General features: G+C 36.7%; 2 protein-coding genes across 9 annotated transcripts; one reads left to right on the top strand and one right to left on the bottom strand.

Annotated features, from left to right (window-relative positions):
* Positions 1-10,776, top strand: slc29a3 (solute carrier family 29 member 3). Of its 7 annotated transcripts, none has more exons than XM_047812471.1 (7): positions 1-190; positions 332-409; positions 2,036-2,318; positions 5,466-5,548; positions 6,005-6,231; positions 6,709-6,871; positions 8,843-10,776. In XM_047812471.1, exons 3-7 carry the CDS (start codon positions 2,046-2,048, stop codon positions 9,474-9,476), a joined length of 1,380 nt encoding a protein of 459 aa, XP_047668427.1. In that variant the 5' UTR covers positions 1-190; positions 332-409; positions 2,036-2,045; the 3' UTR covers positions 9,477-10,776. The 7 variants fall into 7 exon arrangements, with proteins under 7 accessions (XP_047668427.1, XP_027006100.1, XP_047668428.1 ...); XM_027150299.2 differs by having other exon boundaries at positions 332-451; XM_047812472.1 differs by having other exon boundaries at positions 1-196.
* Positions 10,777-12,074: 1,298 nt separating this feature from the next.
* On the bottom strand, positions 12,075-14,298 carry mgme1 (mitochondrial genome maintenance exonuclease 1). Of its 2 annotated transcripts, none has more exons than XM_027150078.2 (4): positions 13,627-14,298; positions 12,863-13,085; positions 12,438-12,570; positions 12,075-12,358 (listed from the first exon to the last, which is right to left on the bottom strand). In XM_027150078.2, the coding sequence occupies exons 1-4, from the start codon at positions 14,249-14,251 to the stop codon at positions 12,227-12,229; spliced, it is 1,113 nt and encodes a 370-aa protein (XP_027005879.2). In that variant the 5' UTR covers positions 14,252-14,298; the 3' UTR covers positions 12,075-12,226. The 2 variants fall into 2 exon arrangements, 1 of the variants encoding a protein (XP_027005879.2); XR_007140404.1 differs by having other exon boundaries at positions 12,217-12,358; positions 12,438-12,550.
* Between the last annotated feature and the right edge of the window lie 9,217 nt (positions 14,299-23,515).

The following is a 23,515-nucleotide window of genomic DNA, read 5'->3' as shown; positions in this document are numbered from 1 at the left end:
AAACAAGAGAAAAAGTGGTAAAGGAAGAAAGAAGAACTGTTTACTGAGATTGAGTCAGTGTCAGTTTTTTTTTTACTGGGAAGCGGCAGTTATGCTAAATATATAGACCGTCCAACAGAAATACTTCTCTGTTTTAAATATTGTGAATCACGTGTGAGGATGAAACAGCAACAAGAGTCTCTGAGTGAAGGTTTGTGTGAGTAATTAGGTTTTATTTACTAACCAGCTGAAGTGACTGAACCCTTCGGATGAGTTAGACTTTTACTTCACTGATTTCATGTATGTCCTGGGCTTAATTAATATGGCGAGTTTTCCCTTTTTGTCTTTAAAGCGTTTCCAGTCGGGCTTGTTGTATGGACATATGACGGTGGTGTTAATGATTAACACAATACAGATGACTCTTGTGCTCGTTAGTGACCGCAGTCTGTAAAGAAAAGCTGAGAAACTGACGGTGCTGTGAAATACTTTTTTATAACTCAGTTTTAATTCATTCAGCATATAACGCTTCCGCTCCCTGAAAGCAAACACATAGAGAATGAGGAGAAGCTTCTTCCCGCAGGCCATTCGGAGTTTAAACCAGGAAACACCCAGGATCTAGTTCAGGACAACCTTCTTTTTTGCACTGTGACACTTTAACTCTGGACTGTCACTTTAACTCTGGACTGTCACAGCGCCACTTTATACACACTATACTGCACATGGACACTTTATACACACTATACTGCACATGGACACTTTATACACACTACACTGCACATGGACACTTTATACACACTATACTGCACATGGACACTTTATACACACTACACTGCACATGGACACTTTATACACACTATACTGCACATGGACACTTTATACACACTACACTGCACATGGACACTTTATACACACTATACTGCACATGGACACTTTATACACACTATACTGCACATGGACACTTTATAGACTCTATACTGCACATGGACACTTTATACACACTATACTGCACATGGACACTTCATACACACTATACTGCACATGGACACTTTATACACACTATACTGCACATGGACACTTTATACACACTATACTGCACATGGACACTTTATACACACTATACTGCACATGGACACTTTATGCACACTAGACTGCACAAGGACACTTTATACACAGACCATACTGCACATGGACACTTTAAGGACAATAACAAAATCATTTTTAATTTTGTACTACCAATATCCTTTCACATATATTATCATAAATTTTTTATAGTTTATACTTTTTATTTATATACCTCCTTTTGATTTTATTTTTATCCTTAATTCCATCTTTCTCTGCTTGAATACCGGACAGACGAAAAAAGCATTTCACTGCATGTCGTACTCTATATGTATGTGTATGTGACAAATAAATTTGATTTGATGTGTTTGACCAAGTGAAAGTAATTGATGGTCACTGACATCAGCCCAAGTTTTCACTATCCTTTTCACGGTTAGTAAAGATGTTATATATGTTATGTTAGTGATGCAGGACACTTAAAAGGCCCAGTTATTAGTCTCAAAATCATTCATGCAATGTTCTAGAAGGCTTATCATCATCCTATGATTGGACATTTAAGTTCGAATAAGACATTGAACTGCATCATGGGCAGTTTCTGTTTTCCTGTTTTTCAGTACATTTGCTGTTGTCAAAAATGTTATCTGGTGAAACAAAAGCGATATTGCATCTCACTACCATTAATTAAGGTTAGATTTGAAAGAATTATGTACTCCCCACCCAAACACACTCCTTTTCATTTTCAGAAAATGCCGTTTTTGGTAGACTTTCTTCCCCAGATGTTTTGGGGAAAATGTTAACATTGTGTGAGAAATTATAAACTGAAATAGAAATTGAGTCAAAAAGAGCTTATTCCCAAAAAGGTTTACATATCATCTAGAATATGAAATGAATAACCTTTTGATTTAACTTTTACTATTAGTTTACAATTGTAGTGGTTGTACGTTATCTTTCAGTAAATTTATTTTCAGTTTCTCTCTCTCTCTCTCTCTCTATACAGCCCTCTCTTTATGAAATCTTTATACAGCCCCACACTTCACACCATCATGTCTGATGAGAGGTCAGGGGTCAATTCTGAGGAGGAAGATGAGGGCATGACACCCCTGATTGCTCGCCAGCGGCCACACGACTCCTACTGCCTTGTCTATGGCATATTTTTCATGCTGGGCATTGGCTCGCTGCTGCCGTGGAATTTCTTCATCACAGCCAAGCACTACTGGCTTTACAAACTAAACAACGGGTCCAGCCTGGCCAGCAACCACGAACTCCACACTGATCTCAGCGTGAGTGTGTGTGCGCAATGTTTTGTGTAACTTGGAGAGAAAAAGTGATTGTAGCCATCAGCGATTATTGCTGCTGAAACATAAGTAATAACTGGAAATAACATGGATATCCCACTATATAAATATGTGACTATACACTTAATTTTGTACGTATGTACACTTAAAATGTATGTTTCATTTTTCATTTAAATGTATTAGTTGTCACATTGCTTTTGTTAAAGAGGAGCTTGCTGTTATGAAATACAATCACAACATCCCCATCTGACTTGTTCTAATCTTTATATGTTTCCAGGACGTGATCACAAGGTCATTTTATTCATACTACATGATCTCATCATTCTTGATAGTATATATATTGAACATTCACTGTATTATTAAATACCCATACTCCTGCTCATGTATGCAGTTATCTTTATCAGTCAATCATTTGGGAGTAACACAGTGCATAAAATCGTTCATATAAAGGGCAAGAGCTTCAGTTAATGTCAACTGCAAACATCAGAATGAGGAAGATATTTCAACTGATTTTAACTCCTTGAAGATCCCTGAAGGGATAGTTTGTGCATTTCAGAAATTGCTGATTGTCACCCGCAGCAGTCAATAGAGTTTAATAGAGAAAAAAAAATCTTCAACAGAAAAAACTTCTTCTTGGCAGATGTTTTACAGACTAAAATAACTGAAGGTGTGATGTTTTGTGCAAGTTGAGCTGCATGTTCCTCTTTGTCACAGTAAATTTAATCAAATAGTAGAGTTTAATAAAATAGTGATCGTTATTATATACTTCCTTCCTGTCAGCTAGGTGTAGGTGCGGTAGGTGCGTGACAGAGAGTGAGCCATGGAGAGAGAGAGAGAGAGAGAGAGAGAGAGAGAGAGAGAGAGAGAGACATATTCCCTCAGATCAGCAGTTTATTATATGCTCAGACGAGCCCTTCCTAACATGCCATGGTTTAATTTACAGAAATCACATTTTTCCTTTCATTATATTGTCATTATGTATTCATTATATATTTTTTTTATTAACCTATTTGATATACGTAGGTTGGACAGTGTGATTATAAATAATTTACTATCTACAGCTGTATGTATTCAAGTTGAATTGTGTAAAAGCAAAGCAAAAATTGTGTTTTAAGCAACGTATAAGTATGAGAATTTTAACATGCATTCCTTCTTGACAAAGCCAATTAAGTAAGTAATGAAGACCCAAGTGCAAAACTGACGATCAACAGCAGTTCAAATCTATGACCATGGTCCTATTTTAAATTTAGCTATCATTCAAGTTTGTTGTAGTCAAAAAATTGCCCTGTTACACTGATTTTTAAACAGTTCATAACTCTGAATTTCTCTTTATTGAGCCCTAGATTTTGCCTGTGAAGACTTTACTTATTAAAAAGAATAAGCTAAACTAAAGAGTAGAGAACTGTCCATGGTAGAAAGGCAAATCATTTTGAAGCTGAGAAAAGTGGGAAAATCGTTTAGAGCCATTGCAGAAGCACTGGGCATAGTCACTAAAGAATTTGGAATGTCCTGAAAAAGAATGAAACCACAGTCAGATAGACAGCAAGAAGTATATAGGTCAGATAATAGGTCAGCCAAAAAACGTCAAGGCTGTTGATGACAGAAACATTGTCACAGCTATTAAGAATTCAAAAACAAGACAGGAAGATTACCAAGAACCTCTACAGGGCAGGGCAGAGGTATCACAATTCACTGTTTAAAGAAGACTGCATGCTGCAGCAGTTAGAATCGGAAGGCCATTTTGAAATCACAAAGCAATGCATAGATGAGCCATGAAAGTTCTGGAACCAAGATTAATATCTACCAAAATGAAGGAAAGACAGAAGGCCGAAAAACAAAAGGATATGCTACTTATTCAAAGCTTATTAATTAAGCAAGGTGGAGGAAGAGTCATTAGGCTTGCATGGCTGCTTCTGGTATGGGATCACTAAGCTTTATTAAAGGTGGTAGCAGAATTTGTCTACCAATTTACAGAAAGATATATCCCGTCTAAGTGGAAGGATCTTGTGATGCAGCAGGACAATGAGCCAAAACACACTGCCAGTGCAACAAAGGATTTCATCAGGACAAAAAAGTAGAAGGTTTTAGAATGACCAAGTTAACCACCTGACCTTAATCCTATTTAACATGTATTTTTACCTCCTGAAAGAGATTTCATGTTAACGATGGGATAAAATCATCACAAAAATAGAATGAAACAGTATGGTAATGTCAGTAGGTCATCGACATAATGCAATTATTGTTAGCAAGGGGTATAGAACCAAATAGCAAGTGTTAGTTCTGTTTCAGTACTTTTGCTCATCAAATCTGCCATGTTCCAAGTTGTTTGACACCTCTAGATGTAAAGTACATGTTAGATGCTTTCATTTCCTGATATCATCTCATCTTCAGCCAAAGAAAAATTCAAACATCTTCAATTTAGAGTAAAAACAAAAGAATTGGTTTTGTTATTCCACTTTCAGAGGCGACTATTCCATTGTACAAATCCAGTTTCAAGAGGCCAATGTTTTGGGAGTTTCTGCTGTCTTAATGGCGTATCTATTAGTTCTGCCACACACTTTCACTTCCACTTTCATTCACATGAGCAGTGTGAGCATCAAAAACAAGTAGTAAAGTTTGTGTGTGTGTGTGTGTGTGTGTGTGTGTGTGTGTGTGTGTGTGTGTGTGTGTGTGTGTGTGTGTGTGGCAGGGGTGTTAGTGAGTGAACAAACAGTATATTCACCTTTTAGTCATGTGCACAAGTCATGTGCACCCATACAGTGACTTGCGTGCAAAGAAAATACTCAGTAAAATATTCAGTATGGTTTTATTGCTGGTAATAGGGTGATATTTACTAATTTAGGGTTATTTCACAGCTATTTCCTTTTTTAAAAAAACACTGTTGACTATACTTCAGATTTTGACTAATTAAATAATAGTAATTATATTGTCAGTTTTTCCCCCTCTGTTTTTAAAATAGAATTATTGATGTATTGGGCAGTCTTGTTTTTAATAAAGTTAAGTAGACAGAACTGCTTTCCATGAAGAAAACACCGGTTAGAACTAACAATAGATCACTTATCTCTTATAATCTATGTATGCTATGCTAATTTTATTTGATATTCATTCACAATCTCTTTCTCTTCCTTGCAGGATTACTTTGAGAGCTACCTTGCCATTGCATCCACTGTTCCTTCAGTGTTATGCCTAGTCCTCAACTACCTCCTAGTTAACAGGTAGTCCACTCGTTGAGTCCCTGTCTAACTTCCAGTTACCTAAAATTCCAGAAATGACTAACATTTGAAATGACACAATGCTTTTGAAATCTATTTGTTCAAATGTTCAATGCAGAGGTTAATCGCATCTAGATCCAACAATTTAAACAAACCCCGAATTCACTTTGCCTTTTGTTGATGTACATTCTCCTGTAAGTCATAAAAGGAAAGAGTCTATGGTCCCTGTACTTACTGAAATCATTCAGTTTAATTTTATAAATGTTCAGTTTATTAATAAGTGTGAAGTCTAACTTCTAATGGACAATATACCAAGCAGCAGGAAAGGATTTTACTGTTGTAGTTCGGTATACATAAAATAAACTGAAAGAGCAGAGTTGGCTGAAGAATATAGGGCTCAACGCAGCTGTGCATTTTTATTCCCTGTGGCTGAATGTCTGGATGTGTTTGTGTGACCAGGCTGTCCTCTAATGTTCGGATCCTTTTGTCTCTGGCTGTGATCCTGCTTGTGTTCATAATCACAACAGTGCTGGTGAAGATGGATGTGTCTGGCTGTAGAAAGACGTTCCTGGCTGGTACTCTGGCCAGTGTTGCACTGGTCAGTGGAGCCTCCAACATTTTCAGTGGCAGCATGTTTGGCATCAGTGCGTATTTCCCCATGAGGATATCACAAGCTCTCATATCAGGTATCTACTTTAAGTATCATGTGTGTGCATGCATGTGTGTGTGCAAGAAAGTGCATGCGTGCTGCACTGTGATGGACTGGGGTGCCAGGCCTGGAACTCTGATTACGATAAAATGGTTACGAAAGAATTAACTAATGACAGCAGGCCTGCAAGTTACATGGACTAAATGTCTGTCAGATAACATTATGGTAACTGGTTATTTTAACAATATGAACAACTCACAAAAATCCTTACACCAAAACTAAAACAAAATATTATAAGAATATCATTTGTCAGTCATGGATGGATCTCCTGTGTGTGAGAATGTTTTTATCTTGTAGTGGATTTCCCCACATAATATGAATGTGATGTATTTAAACTTATGCCAACATTTGACTGCCAATACAGCATTACATTAATAAGTAATGTTAAGTAATATTTATGTAAAAGGTCCTGACAAGTATAGCAAGACCTATGTGTGCATGTGTATGAGTGCAGGTCAAGCCATGGGTGGCACTTTGAGTGCAGTAGCATCTATAGTGGATCTGGCTGCAGCAAGTGATGAGACCAGCAGTGCGCTGGCTTACTTCCTTACCGCTGACATCTTTATTATCTTCTGCATCATCCTGTACCTGCTGCTGCCCAAAGTGGCCTACTCCAGGTGTGTAAACCTCCCTTACCAAGATACTGAGGGCATGATTTTATGGTGCTTTTTCAAAATAAAATGTACAAACTAAAAACTATTTAAACTGCTGTCTCCTTAGATTGTCATTATGTAAGTCAAAGTTCTGTTCGATTCAAAATTATGGTTGCTATAGAAAGAGAGAGAGGGAGTGAGACTGCTAAAGCGAGAGTGGAATAAGGAAGCATGACTGGTTTCAACCATGTGTCATCAGCAAAAAGATTTAGTTTCATGACGTCAATGTTGCTTTGCAATCAAGCACTTCTTTTTTACTGCAAAGCTTTTAAATGATAAGCAAAATATGTGAAACATGACAATAGATTATACAGGTCATTAGACAAATTTCATAAATGAACAACAGTTAAATACATAGTGGAGAGAAACAGGGAGTGTGTATGTGTGTATTCAGTTAAATTTAACTGAAATATAGCTTGAAACTCCAGTCACACAACAGCCATACTCTGGTGCTGACCACCTGTCCAAATCAGGTGGATTTGGCCCAGTTCCTGGAGAACTCGAGTAGTTTGATTATGTAACAGCTACATTAACCATTTAGGAATTAAACATTTTTTTCTTCATAGTTCCTCCATTTTTAAGAACATTTAAGGGATGTTTGGCCAGCAGAAATTCATAAATTAAGGTCACTTAGTTCCTCAGGGGCTCTTGGCTGCACAATTTCACTCGACTATAAATCTATTTAAGGAATTTGTGTAATTATTTGTGGGCAGTATAGCTACCAATGTATTCTTGCATGTTTTGTTGATGGTGTGAATGCAAATAGACGTAGCAGGGTGAATTTGGACATGTATAGAGCTGTCACCTAAACTCTCTCAGATTCATTCAAATGCTGCAAACTGACAGTGCTTCAGTGTACAGCTGGATAAGGACCCAAAACATACTATAAAAGCAACCCAAGAGCTTTTTAAGGCAAATAAATGACTGATTATGTTCTTTGGCTGGTAGGTCGGTCATCTAACTTCAACCCAGTTGAGCATATTTTCATTTACTGAAGACAAACTGAAACAGGAAAAAGACCCGCAAACAAGCAGCAACTGAAGGACATTGAGTGATGTCCATATGTTTCAGACTTCTGCCACTACAAAGGATTTGCATCAAACTATTAAGAATAATCCTTATATTTACAGTAGAGCTGGGCGATACGTCCTATAATTTGAATCCCCGATTTTTTGAGACAAAATTCGATTTTCGATTTTAAAACCATTATTTTTAAAAAATATTAATAAAACACCAGCGACTATAGCATGAAAACATTTTTGAGCAAATTCTGAAAAATACTTTCAGCTTGGAAGCTCATATCTGGGGTTGATTATTTTGAGCATATGAATAAATCCATATGGGCGGAATGTCTTCGAGGCCCCTGCTTATCATATGGAATACAGTGGGATAATGTGTCCACTATAGTTACCTGCTTTTTAGCCGTTGTTTTGGGGCTGCATCCTTTACATGCCAAAAACTTCAGACAAATTTTACAGTGGGCTTTGGCTTGTTCAACGTCTGAAGTTGCGAACCTGAACCATTTTCGTACGACTGCTCTGTTTCGTCAGAGCATGCTGCCAGGTTGTATTTCGTATTTCCCATGTGTGAATCTCAGGGTGGGGGTATTGTTTGTGTGTGTGTGTGTGTGTTGGGGGGGTGTTGGGGGAGAGAGACGATTTTCATTTTTTAACATCTACATAAACCACACATTTGAATTAAGCGATAATTACGCTTAATCGAACAGCTATAATTTATAGTTGTTAGTTTGTTATAGTTGTTAGTAATTAACTTTATGCATGCAATAATGTTTGTTAAATCCCTTGAATTAAATCTTGATTGCTTAATTTCATATGTATTGGGATGGAGTACAGAATAAAAAAAAAGTGTCACTGTCCAAATACATAAGGACCCAACTGTCCTGCAATATCTCTTTCCTTTGTGTGTCTGATACAGGTACTACTTGGGGGCTTCCTGCACTGGCACTGCCACCACATCTGATAGCTCTCTGTCCACTTCAAGCAACAATCCATCAGGCATTTCTGTGCCCCCTCTCAGACCCATCATGGGAAAGATGTGGAAGCTGTGTATATATGTCTTTTGGATCTTCTTCATCTCCATCACCATCTTCCCAGCCATTTCCTCAGGCATCCAGTCAGTGGATAAAGACTCGGGCAGCCCCTGGAGCGGCACCTACTTTGTGCCACTCACTAGCTTCCTGCTATATAACGTGGCAGACTTCAGTGGTAGGCAAATGACCATTTGGCTCCAGGTTCCTGGCCCAACCAGCCCTGTGTTACCTATCCTTGTGGCTTGCAGAACTGCATTAGTTCCGCTCTTTATGTTCTGTAACTACCAGCCTCGCTATCACCTGCAACGGGTATTTTTTGCTTATGACCTCTTCCCTGTTATATTTGTTTGCCTGCTAGGGCTTTCCAATGGATATCTGGGTACTTTGACCATGATATATGGGCCCAAGGTGGTGCCACGTGACCTTGCAGAACCAGCAGGTGTGATCATGTCATTCTTTCTGGCAGCAGGGCTGGCAGCAGGCTCTGCTTTCTCTGTTTTGCTTGTTTACTTTTTCTGATTGTAGCACACTTAAAATGGTCTGTATGTAGGTGTTTACATGTACATGTACTGATTGCTCTTATCGAGGGAACTTAATCAGTCTCATCATTGAAATATGTGGAATGCGGACATTCCGCTGCATTTTTCTCTGTTGCATATTATGTAAATTTAATGTTTTTACTTTAAGGCCAGGTTTATTCTTAATGTGTTACTGTGTGTGCAGGTGTAGATTCAGCTTCACAAATTTTATAGCTTAATACAGTTCACAAAGTTTCTTGCATTAATTTTAGATACATGATTGGATTGGGAAATGAGGTTATGTTTTTTATCCAAAATGTTTAATTTGAAAAGAAGCAGATAAGGTTGGCTGTTGGGCAAGTTTTATTTGTCTGTGTCAGACAAATAAAACTTGCCCAACAGCCAACATTATCTGCTTCTTTTCATACATATTGTTAATTCTTACAAGACAAATAATTGACCAAACATAAAGAGCTGTTGGAGGTTTCGTAGGTTGCTATAGGAAACTAAAAGCAAACTAAGTTTAAACTATGTACAGATTATTTTTTTTTATTTTACAAAATATTTTATGTAGGTAAAAAAGGGAAATGTTTACATTTGTTTTTGTATTTGATTTGTGACTAAATAGACTAATTGTTGTCAGACGTTTTATATAATCTCCACTATTAAATACATAACAATCACTCTGAATGAAAGATCTTAAGAAGCATTAGAATAAGGTTGGATATATCATTGAGGATGAAAAAGAAGTGTGTACCAAATAAGTAAACATCATTAAAAATGCTTTTCAGTGAGTTTACAAATGCAAAAAGGATAAGATATTCAAGTATTTTTCTGCTGTTGTAGCCCAACTGACTCATGAGTTTTCTGCATTCTGAGATGCTTTTTAGCTCACCAGAATTGCACAGAGCAGTTATTGTAGCCTGTGTGTACCTTCCATCAATTAAAGTGACTGATTAAACACAAAGTAGAGCTGTTCCTATAGGATTTTTCTATCTTCTTTGTAACATCTCACATAAAGCTTACAAAGCAGTATGGAATCTCTGTTGAAAAATATCAATAAGGGGAGGGTTAAAAAAAAAAAACAAGGCATTGAATATACCCTGGAGCTCTGTGAAGAAAATATGGTGCGACAGTCATATAACTAAGAACATCAGGACATTCCCCTAAAATTGATGAGAAGGCCAGGAGAAATCTGGCAAGGGGTCAGTACAGAACACAGGTACCGTCGCTCCCTACATGTGAAATATAATCTGAATTCTTCCTTTGTCTGGGCTACAGGGGAAGGTGGCAAAATAAAAGCTTTTTTAACCCAAACCCACCCAAGCCTAGATAAATTTTGAAGAAAAAATTACATCCAATCTCCCAAAACCATGTAGAATAATGTGGTGGTCTAATAAAACCAAAGTTGAACGTTTTGCCTATAAAAACATAGCACATCAGTAAAAGAACACACAAAGGTAGCTGCACCATCACAATGTGACAGCGCTAACATGCTTTTGGAAGTAAGAATGGCAAAATATTGATGTCAAAATGTGCTAAAATGATTAACCTTTACCCAAAAAAAATAAATGTAATGCTGTGATAAAAATCTAAAGATGCTTCAGCTAAGAATTTGTTTATGGGTGTGCACACCTATGCAAGCAGTTTATTGTATATTTTTGTTATCTTTTTCTGCATAAAATTTTCATCTTATTATATAGCTTGCAATTATGCAATAAAGGTGAAAATGGTTCTGACAGGATTTATCTTGGTTTAAAAAATTTTTACCATCACTAAAACATGCCTTAACAGGGGTGTGTCGACTTTTTATATTCACTGTGTGTGTGTGTGTGTGTGTGTGTGTGTGTGTGTGTGTGTGTGTGTGTAGTGTCCATTAAAAGTTTGTGAACCCTTTAGAAATGTCTATATTTCTACATAAATATTTATTTTAAATATATTTCTGCATAAAACATTATCCTAGTAATTATCCAAACATTATCCAAGTCCTAAAAGAAAACAAAGTGAACACAAACAAATGAGCCAACAATATTATACTTCTTCATTTAATTATTGAGAAAATAATCCAGCATTACTTATTTGTGATTTGTAAAACTATGTGAAACTTTGATTTCAGTATCTGTTGTAAGCCCTGGTGTGTCAATAACTGCAAGTTAAGTTCCCGGTAATTTTTCACTCATGAAGAACTGATTGTCATTTCACTGACTGAAACCAGATTGACTCTGATTTGACGTTGAAATTAAGTACTAATCCTAGAGTTTCACATACTGTTGCCTCTCACAGATATATAATATTGGAACATTTTCCTGATTAAAAAAATTCTACGGGATCCTGTGCCTATCTGTGACCCAAGGTAGTTCGGATAAGCGGTAGAAGATGAGTGAGTGAGTGAGTGAGTGAGTGAGTGAGAGAAAAAAAATTCTAAGTATAATATATTAATTATATTATATTGTCTGATCTGTTTGTGTTCACTTTGTCTGCCTTTGGGACTTGTGTGAAAATCTGATGATGTTTTGGGTCATATTTATGCAGAAATCTAGAAATTTCACAAACTTTCAAGCAAAACTGTATAAATTTACTTGCAACCACAGCAGTCAAATTCAGTGTCCAAGAGATAATTTTATATCAATGGAGGTCCAAGTTAAAAAAAGCAGGGCACTGCAAAAATACAAAACTATACATACAGCACATAGTTGGACAATCATATGTACATTTGGTTTTTTAAACCGTCAGTAAAAACTGGATTATTAATCATTCACCATTGTATTCCTCCAGGCGGTAGAGCCATTTATCCCAATATTGCACTACTTGGTCTGATTTCAGGAAGTGAGTGTGGGCTGGTGAACCGTCCTTGTAGGCAACAACAATCAATCCACTGTCCACCTGCAGATGGAGACAAACATTCAGAGAATATACTGGCTCATGTAAATCAGAAGCAAACAGAAAAAATGAATCAATATACCTGGTAGTTGTAGTTTCTGTCACTGTTTAAGGCTCCAATGTATGCAACCACCTGCAAGGGGTTGTCATATGTGTTGTGAAGGAAAGGTCTTGGCCGCTCTGATGTCTTCCACTCTATGACACACAGTGAATTCCTGTATATTATAAAAGAATATTAGTTTTTGTTCCTAGCTTTTTAAGTTTGACTCAAACTTAGTTACACAATAAAAAATCCTGTATTAATGTTACCAACTACTTTTCTTTCATAGTAGAATTATTGAAGTTTGTTCTATAAAACATATTTGCATGGCAATAAAAATGATTCAGAAATAATATATTGGACACAGTGGCCCAAACTTGTCCGGTCTTTTGATCAATAGGTCAGCTGTTAAGCAGTGGCATTTGTTATAGCTTTAAAAATGCTGGACAGAAACAACTGATTCTCACTTGTATACAGCAACACAATCTACAATGCCCAGGTACTGCAGAGGCTCATGCAGTACAACACTCTCGATGGCTTTCACTCCTGTAACGTCTTCCAACACGTGACTGATACTTTGTAAATACCCAGAAACCTTTTCCAGACACTCGCCATCTTCATTTGAGTTATTTTCTCCAGTTAAAATTCCTTCAACAGCTGCATGCAACAGTTTTCCCTGTGTGAAAAGATCTAAAATGAAACACAAAAGATCAGGTGAATCACTTTCCATATGGAAGTTTGGGCAAGAAACAGGTTTTGAGAAAAGAAAGCTGTTTTACCATTAGTTACAATAATACAATAAAATTTTACGAAATTCTAATGTGGCACAGGTAGTCAACGTAGTTGCAATTGCTACAAGACAGTACATGTTTACAGTCTACTGAGTCAGTCACCCATGTGTTAATTTTTGTTCAAAATTCAATTCCAATTCAATCTTTACTTTTTAAATATATATATATATTTATGTAATTACTTTACGATTGTTTATGTATTATGTCGTGGTGTAAAAATTTTTTTTTTTTAGGATTTTTACAATTCGCCTGCAGGGAAACAAAACAACAGGTGTGACGCCACGGTAGACTGACTGGAACATACAGTACATAGAGATATAACAGTCAGTGCCAAGGTGTTACTATAAGAGCGCCTTCAAAAAATCATTTCTGCTTTAACAGGTTTTCTTGAAGACAAACTGAAATGTTAATTGACACCACGGGGGGAAACTGGGGCCTACTGTTGATGTATTCGTTGAAGCCTTCTACACCAAGCTCAGCGATCATCTTTTTCTTCCATCTCTCCAAATAAAACATTTGCTGCTCTGACATTGTCTTTTTGAGTATTTTTGTTACACTTGGTATAGAGGCGTGATCTGTATCTCTGTGCAGTTTTATCCGGGTCATGATTCCCTCCACGTTCTCTGCGTCTAAAACACGTTTTGCGTCGTTAAACAGAGGCTGTGGGTTTTTAAGCGGTCTGCACACCTGAGGCTTGGATTTTACTATAGCTCCGTAAAGCAATTGGTCTTCTTTTTCAATACTTTGTGGAGTCTGAGAGCTGATTCTCGTAGACACGACTGACTTCACCAGTGACAAATAATGATCAGAGTCCACGTTGCCGTAGTGACTGCTCTTTTTGCGCGAGCGTAAACCAGGGAAGGACGAAAACATGCGTGAGCACGAGGAGACGGAGAAGCGTCCAGACAGCACAGCGCTCACACAACACGACCGCAGCCACAACCTGGAAATCCGCATTGTTTCTCCTACTTTAAATCGTCCACATACACGTCTCATATACAAACTCCAGCTTTCTGAGCCCGTTAAATGTGTCAAATCGAACACTTTATAGCTCATACATTTCATACATACTACTTAAATCCGGTTCGACTAAAGAAGAGTAGGGAAATGTAGTTTACCTAAGATTTTTTTTTTCTTTTTTTACACACCATTTCCCACAATGACTTTGTGTGTGACCCTTAACTGTGCTCTCTAAAACCGGTGCGTATGTAGAAAGGTTCCGCAGTAAGTATTATTGCCACTGAAAGGGTGGGTCTTTTTTTGGAAGCCAATGTTGACATATAAAATCACCAAAACAAACATACCCCTAACCCAAATGGGTCCTACTCCTGTATTTATAGCTCCGCCCACACATACATACGTAACCCAGGCAACTAATGGAAAGAAATGTTTCTTTGTCATAGCTGAATAGAAGAACAATACGATTGCAGATAAACAAACAAGCATGATCATGCAAAGGACGGCATATATTAGTTCTGTGAAACAATCGAGAAGGAAAAAAGCGCCTCGATTCGAATTTCCCGAGTCAATAACTCCTGAGCTAAACGCTGTTACTAGGAAAACGCGGTGGTAGCTGCCTCTATACATTACTACGATAGAAAAGAGGTGTTATTTGTGTAGTAACAGCGTTTAGCTCCGGAGTTATTGAGTCGGGAAACTCCAATCTGTGAATATGCGACCCACTGCTTCAGCTCTCCCCAGCGCTGGAAAGCTGATCCTACATTAGCACGGGTCCTCTCCGCACATATATACAAAACCCGCCCCTTTCTGCTCATTGGCTACACGTTTGTTTTTATTTTTGTTTTTATTTTTGTTTATTATTCGGCCCGACCTTTCTGAAGCATTTCTCAAAAATCGGAGACCCTGCCTTTAAGATAAAATGTATATATATATATATATATATATATATATATATATATATATATATATATATATATATATATATATATATATTCTAACAACCCTTTGTCTCCATTTAAATTTAATTTCACACTCTGTCCTTGATTTAAGTTATGTAAGCTGTTTGCTGAATGATGATGGTTAGTAGTGCCTGTTTTATGCTTGTTCTGTCTGTTTATCTTTGATTCTGAGTCTTACATAATCAGTATAACTTGGTAGCAGATTCTTTTAAAGCATCATTATTGGGTGGATCTGATCTGACAGCCAGGCCTTAGTTGAGCAGTGGTACTGACCACAATGGACAGGTTTTGAAAGTTTAGAACTAATTGTGGATCTGATTGCCCGAGCACCAGCTTTGCGATAGGATCACTTCTTTTAGTAGCACCATCAGAGCTGATTGTGAATCTGGTTATCTGAGTGATAACCAGACTTTTTGGCTTTGTGATGGCAACAATTCTTTCAGCAGCACCATCAGCCTATATGAATTATGTCCACATTATGTGGTGTGATTGAAATTTATTCCATTTCACCACAACTCAGCATTTTTTTTTCATGACTGCCTGACTACGATTTATTATTTGTCTTTGCCTATTGTCTTGGATTTTATGATTGGATTGTATAATAATACTCTGCATATTGATACTTAAACTTCTGTTTGCATGTTGTCCTTGTTAGCAGTCCTACCCCATGTCTTATCCAAACACAGTCTTTCTTACTGCATTTCCATGATTGTGTTGTTTTTCTAGAGAATGAAAGCTAGAAATTTCTGCATTTTCCCTTCATTTCTTTTGCGATTGACCTCACTAATACCCTTGAGACAGACCCTTGAGAATCAGGAATTACTCTAATCTACATTCACATACAGCAGATAGTAAAATATGTATTTTAACAAATGTTAAGCCTTCTCCAAATGAATAGCATGTTCATAAATCTGCTGAAAGTGTTCTATTATGTTCTGATTAACCACTACTATTCTAGATCTAGACTGTAAATAATAAAGTTTTGGAAAGAAGTGATTAGAAGTATTTATTGTGAATACATACATTAGTAAAAAACTTGTTCAAATAAGATGTGCAACATCTATTTCTAGCGTTAAAACACCTTGTCTAGTTAAATGAGAGTAGTAAATTTAGGACTATATGGGTTGAGGGGTGGTTGGACTAGATTAATGTAGTGCTACATCTATTTGTTCTAATTCAAGTTTCTGTTAAGTATTAGCTTTATTTATAATAAGTGGTTTAGAAATATGACAAATATTTAAAAACACAGATTTCAGATCAAAGGTGCTGGCTGTGTAAGTATGGTCTTAATACTGGTTAATGACTGGTAACTATGTTCATTTAATAAAGCAAACTTTTTTACTTTTTTTGCATTTTAGTTTAGCTTAGGGAACATATACAGATGATGTTGTTGAACATCAAGTGTTGACATTGAGGATTAGGCCTTCATAGTTGCTCTAGCAAGATATTTTTTTTAATTAAAATTAATATCAAGAGCAGAAGAGACCACCCATAGCTAGAATGTATTTCCCCATCTAACGATGGATCAGTTTGCAAGAGTTTATAAAACACAAGAGTTTATATAGAACAAAGAACTCAGCTTCTAACTGGTTTATACTATTCTTTGTTCTATATGCAAATATAGCATCAAAATTAATTAAAAGCTATTTAATTTTGAGAACTTATTCTCAAGAAGAAGAAGTAGAAGAAGAAGAAGAAGAAGAAGAAGAAGAAGAAGAAGAGAACCTATCTTGATAAACAATTTTGAGAACCTATTGTTGCAGTCACACCAAGAAAAACTACATAAGCACAGATTGCCAGAATGCATTCATATTTAAATCATTTGTTCAAAAATGTGTACATGCACTAGCAACTTGAGGCTGCAAGAGGATGCACACAGGAGGCGGGGGTAAAGTAAGTGATCTATTATTTAAGTTTTTGGTGGGATAGAGGTTAGTGCAGAGTGAGTAGTGTGGTGTCATGTTAGCTATTGGATTGGAACTTGTACCTTGCAGCTATGTCCTCCTGTGCTAACAATGAGTGGTTGAAGTGACACTGACATTTCAGCTCTCATTCAGTAGTTGCATGAACATAACGTGTTTGAGTGGCATCACAATGTGCAAAAGCTTGAAAGATGAAATTTTAAATGGCCACACTCCACCCTTTGAACAATCAGTTCACATTTAGTACAGTGGATTTTAACTAGTAATGTGTTCCTGGAGGAATGATATTTCATTTCACTTAAAAACTTCAATGAAAACTTCTTGACTTGAAAATGTTTTTTATTTTTGCATTTTTTTCTGTTGTTTCGTTCCTAGGGAACCCTGGCCCTCTATATGATGGTTTCTGTGATGGTTTCTATGTACAGTAGAAACAGTTTTCTTGAGCTTTCTGCACTCTCTCTAAGCTAAGAAAACTGTTTGTGACTGCTTGCAAATGCGAGCAGTAGATCAAAGTTTCTCTTTAGTTGTGTGGATGGCAGAGAGGGTGGTCCAAAAGCAAAAATAAAGTCAAAATACATACTAAAATTAGTTTATCTAAAATGGAAGAGGATCTAGTTCCAAGAACTCATAAGCCTTGGTTTACAAAATAAAGAGGACAAACAAGTAAAACAATTACAGTTGTGAAACACATCTTTGTGAGGAAAATCGATAGCTCAAGGATAGTAAGGATAGTAAAACAGGTAAACTCACAAACCTGTCCCTCAATACGGATTTATTCTTTCATGCATAAGGAAAACCAAGGTGGGAAACGTTAGTCAACAAAACACGTATAAAATAGGAAAAATTAAAAATCAAGAGAGGTAGCATCAGAGTCTGCATGCATGTAGTGTTCAGCTGAAGCACACATACAGCATTTGGAACATGCACACATTGCTTAAAGGGGCACAAAAAATATATGCACACTGCCATTATAGAAGCCAAACCTTAATCTGATACAATCACCCATTCAACTGTCAACTGTTGACTAAACTGTCCCTGGTAATGCATAATAAGAGCACTCCAAAAACCTTGGGAAAATGCAAACTAAAAATAAGAAACCCCAGATACATTAAAAAAAACATATATCATAGAACTATGTTTATATAGTAGTTATATAGTAATGGAGGAAAATTTATCAGTGCCCTTGCTTGGTACAAGGCAATGCAAGCAATAGATCTGGTGAGAATTCAGCATTAAATTATTATAGACTTTCATGCTACTACAGAGGGACACAGAGAAAAGGAAACAAGACACAAGAGGTACACCGAGAGAATGCTAATGTTTTTGAAGGAGATTGCTGCCTGGAAGAGAAATACAACATAGAGGTGGATCCAAAATTGACCTTGTTTCATTATTTAGCATGAATTGTTATTGTTGTTTGCAGTGTATTAACAACAATCACTATATGTCTTGTTTGATATGTGTATGAAAGATTGGAATAAATAATTGGAGTCAACAAAGATTGGAGTCAAATGATGAAACAGAAAGACCACCCAGGGTTACTCTATATTCAGAAAACTTACTTCTGGCTGCATGTGTTAATTGTACCAACACTTCTCTCATGTAAGGTTTAAGCAGGGGGACGTTAGTAAGCATCCACTGTCTAATGTCCTTTACATTATTGATACATTATTCAATCTTATTAAGCTGGTGCTTCTCATCTGGCTTTGTAGTAACATGTCTCATATCTTTGTTCAGTTTGTGTGTCATCAGTATAACAGCTAATGCAATCATCATTTACATCTACAAACTGACAATTATCAGTCAAATACGACCCGAATTCCAGAAATGTTTGTACGTTTTTTAAATTTGAATAAAATTTAAGAAGAACATAGATAAAATAACAAGAAATTGTACACTTAATGAGCTCAAATTTGTTTCCTGCTATAGGTCGGGACGGGGCATGTTTACCATGGTGTAGCGTCTCCTCTTCTTTTCAAAACAGTTTGAAGACGTCTGGGCACAGAGGTTATTAGATTCTGGAGTTTTGGTGTTGGAATTTGGTTTCATTCTTGCCTGATAGATAGGTTTCCAGCTGCTGAAGAGTTTGTTGCTAAAACCTTTATACACCTTTCAGCATTCAATACATGCAAGCTGCCCATACTGTATGCACTTACGCACCGCCATGCCATCAGAGATGCTGGCTTTTGAACTGAACGCTGATAACACGCTGTGATTTCCAACAAGAATGTTTAATTTGGAATCAACTGACCATAGAACACTTTTCCACTTTGAAACAATCCATTTTAATTGAGCCTTGGCCCACAGGACACAAGGGTGCTTCTTGACTATGTTCACATACAGTATGGCTTCTGTTTTGCATGATAGAGCTTTAGTTGGCATCTGCAGATGGTACGGCGGATTGTGTTTACCGACAGTGGTTTCTGGAAGTATTACTGGGCCCATTTAGTTGTCATCATGCCATGAGTGATGCAGTGTCATCTGAGAGCCCGAACACCAAGGCCATCCATAAAGGTCTTCGGCCTTGTCCCTTACGCACAGAGATTTCTCCAGTTTCTCCGAATCTTTTGATGTTATGCACTATAGATGATGAGATTTGCAAATCCTTTGCAATTTGACATTGAGTAACTGAGTGAAAAGATTGTGGAATACTTTAAAAACACTCTTTCACAGATTGAAAAAGAGACTCTGCCTCTCTAAGACATCCCTTTTATAGCATGTGTTGTGTTATGTTCTATTGCGAATAAAATATTGGCTTTTGTGATGTGAACATCTTTTAGTTTTCAATTTATTCACATTTGAACAACATCCCAGAGAGCCAGCTGTTCCCTTAACACCAACATGTTCTAGCCTATCAAATAGTATAGTACTGGTGGTAAAAGCTGCAAAAAGATCAAGCAATACTAACAAGGAGAAACAACCATGATCAGAGCCAGTAACAGGTTATTTACCACTTTAATCAGTGCTAAATCTGTGCTATGAGAAGGCCTGAATCCTAAGTGATAATTCATGACTTATTCCTATGTATTGTAGGTGTAGGCATAACTGCTGTGCTACATTTTCTAGGACATTGAATATAATGGGGAGGTTTGATATTGGCTAGGTTGAGTTTTTAATCAGGGGTTTATTATATGAGCAACAATATTGGGAGAAAGGGAAATGAAAAAGTTTTACATAGATGAATAAAAATACATGCCTTCAGTGACCAACAAAATATTTGGTTTTATACTGCACTGGAATGTGACGAATTCCAAGCAGCTGTTTTGTCAACATCACACAGCCCATGAAATATTTGTTGGATACATGCTGATAATCCATGGTTTTAGAAAACTCATTTTGAAGGCTGGTTGAAAATATTTGTAACCCTATCATCCCACAAGGGGATGAGAAACTTAAAATTGTGTAACCACTACAGTTTCTTTGCAAATCTGAAGGTTTATTTTACAATATTTACAAGTAGCATCACAAAGAATCAAAAATGGAAAAAACATCAAAAACAAAAACAAAGAAAGAAAAAGAACCATCTTGTAACCATTACAGACAACAGGGTTCCCAATCCTATCTAATGGTAGTTGCACACAAATTACAAATCAAACCAAAAAACCCCATTCAATCCACACTCCACAGCAAGAGTAAATCATAACCTCAAACCACAAGTTGTTTCCCCCCGCATTAACAGAGTACACCACATATATAAGGCAAAGAAAACATAACCAAACAAGAAAATATAACCAAACAAAACCCACTTTCCAAAATAAATCACTTTGCCATTTCAAAATACCAGACCCAATTCAACATTTAGTCATTTCTCAAGCAACCATTATGCCATCACTGCTTTCAATAAAAGTAAACAGCAATCATGCATCATAGATAGAATAGATGCAAATAGATAAAGAAAATACAAATTGATTATTGCCATATACCATATTTAACAACCTTAAAAACACTTAAAAGAATTACACATTAAAAAAACTAATTACAATATAAAAAGCTTAAAACCAATTCTCCCCCACTTAATTTGATTACCTGTACTCTTAAATATATCTGTTTAATTCTCAGAGGCACCACTCAACACAACTCCCATGAGGGCACTTTAAAATTCAGTTCTAGGCTGCTATACTGTTCATTAATCAATTGGTCTTTTCATCTGCTATAACACAGCCTTGAAAAACACCAAACAACTTTTCGTAGCACATGGTACAGTACACAAAGAGGAAATCACCAAGTTTGACTTCCTTTTATACTCTCTTGATTCCAGGGATTTGTAGTCCACCCAATTTGTAGTCCTACACCTTCTACCCCATTACATATTGTTTACAAATTACTACAAGCCAGAGGTGGGAGTAACACACATGTGCAAGTCACAAGTAAGTCTCAAGTCATGAATGTCAAGTCAAAGTCAAGTCGAGTCTTTTTTAATATTTGTCAAGCAAGTCTCAAGTCTCAAATTTGAGACTTAAGTCTGACTCGAGTTAAGTCATATGACTCGAGTCCCCATCTTTGCTACAAGCACCTAAAAAAAGTAAACACTTCTAACAAAACCTCACTAAATTACAAAACAAAATAGTTTTTTTTTTATAAATATATATGTACCATGTATCGAGAGACGGATGAGGAATACTAATGGTTGCATTGTAATTTCTTAAAATTAATAGTGACTCAAAAACAGTTTACAGTTTAAAACCATTCAGTTATTAGATGTTTCATAGTGGGTTATATCCACCACTATTTATAGTGAATTGTCAGACTACACTGTGAACTAGAGTGTTGCTTGAAAGTTTGTGACTTAAAACATCAGATTTACATGTCCTAAGTGACCTAAGTGAACTAAATCTCAAGAGAAAATTGGTCATTCACCAAGACTAAATGGGTTAAAATTCCTCCGAGCTGTTATGCAGGACTGATCAACAGCAACATGGAAAATTAATTGCACTTGCTGCACAAGAGGGTCAAACCAGAGACAGAAAACTAATGTTCAAATACTTTTGCCACTCACAGATCTAGATTATGTTTCCTCAAAAAATGTTTTGTGTGATTGGTTTCATTGGGTTCACTTTTGTTTAATTTTAGGACTTGTGTGAAAATCTGATTGTTTTGTTTCATATTTTTGCTGAAATATAGAAAATTTCAAAGGTCCACAAACATTCATTACAATATTAACAGAAGATAGCAGCTACAATTCTAATTCTTTTGGTTTACATTTACTTAAAACAAGACTTACTCTAATGTTCTTGTTCCAAGATTTATGTTAATTCATGTATTTTCAGTAAAATGTCAAATTAATGTACTGTACATAAACCTGCAATATATTGCCATGATATAACTGCTAATAACTAGTGTGCACACTGACTTTTTAACACAGACAAAGATGGGAAAACACCTTTTAATTATGCCAGTGTTTTGTCTTTGTATTTGCTGTGGTAAGTGAAGAATGAACTGAAGAGTGGGAACTAAACAATTTGATGTTTATGTTGTCATACCGCCATGAAGGACAAATTGTCAATGTAAGAGGAATGCTACTGAAAGACATACTACCCTGGACTGTACCTAAAAAAACACAGCTGCCCAATTCACTGCAGAATTAAATGCATACCTTGACACTCCTGTTTCCACTAAAACCGTTCATTGGGAGCTGTTGGGCTGCTATAGCCAAACATTTTAATTGTGCCAGCAGCAGAAATCTTAGGTTGTGGACAATGTGAAATAATTTGCCTGATAAGTCCACCTTTACTGTCTTTAACACAAATTGGACAATTCTGTTGTGGAAAATCACCAAAGAATCTTACCACTCCAACTGTTGCATGCCTAAAGTGAAGAACATTTGCTAGATGGGTGCTAAGGACTACCAAACCATTCTAGGACCATGTACTCTGAAGGACAGAGCTCCCATAGTCTGCACAGTCTACCAGATCAGCTTACCGAGCGACTTTTGGGTGTTTTGGATGAGCATCATTTATGGTTCAAAATCTCTCTGCAGGACTTTTAGCTGTTATTACCAAGACAAACTGATGCTGAATCGGCTGCAAAAGGAAGCTATAGAGCATATGTATATTAAACTAATAAATTATTGTAGTCTAAAACCAAGTGTTTCAGTTTAATTGTCCAACCACTGTAATTGTTTGTGGATTTAATTTTTGAAGTGACGTGACATATGGCTAAGTACGGTGACCCATACTCAGAATTCATTCTCTGCATTTGACCCATCCAAAGTGCACACACACAGCAGTGAACACACACCCGGAGCAGTGGGCAGCCATTTATGCTGCGGCGCCCGGGGAACAGTTGGGGAATTCGGTGCCTTGCTCAAGGGCACCTCAGTCGTGGCCGGCCCGAGACTCGAACCCACAACCTTCGGATTACAAGTCAGACTCTCTAACCATTAGGCCATGACTTGCCCCAAACAAATAACAGATTCAAAGCCAATTGGAAAGAGAATTAATAAACCGCACACAATTTACTACAGAATAAAAACAAGCTTTATAAATATA

The sequence above is a fragment of the Tachysurus fulvidraco genome, chromosome 4 (genome assembly GCF_022655615.1).
Source record: "Tachysurus fulvidraco isolate hzauxx_2018 chromosome 4, HZAU_PFXX_2.0, whole genome shotgun sequence".
NCBI classification, from domain to species: Eukaryota; Metazoa; Chordata; class Actinopteri; order Siluriformes; family Bagridae; genus Tachysurus; species Tachysurus fulvidraco.
This window is presented reverse-complemented; position numbering and strand designations above follow the sequence as displayed.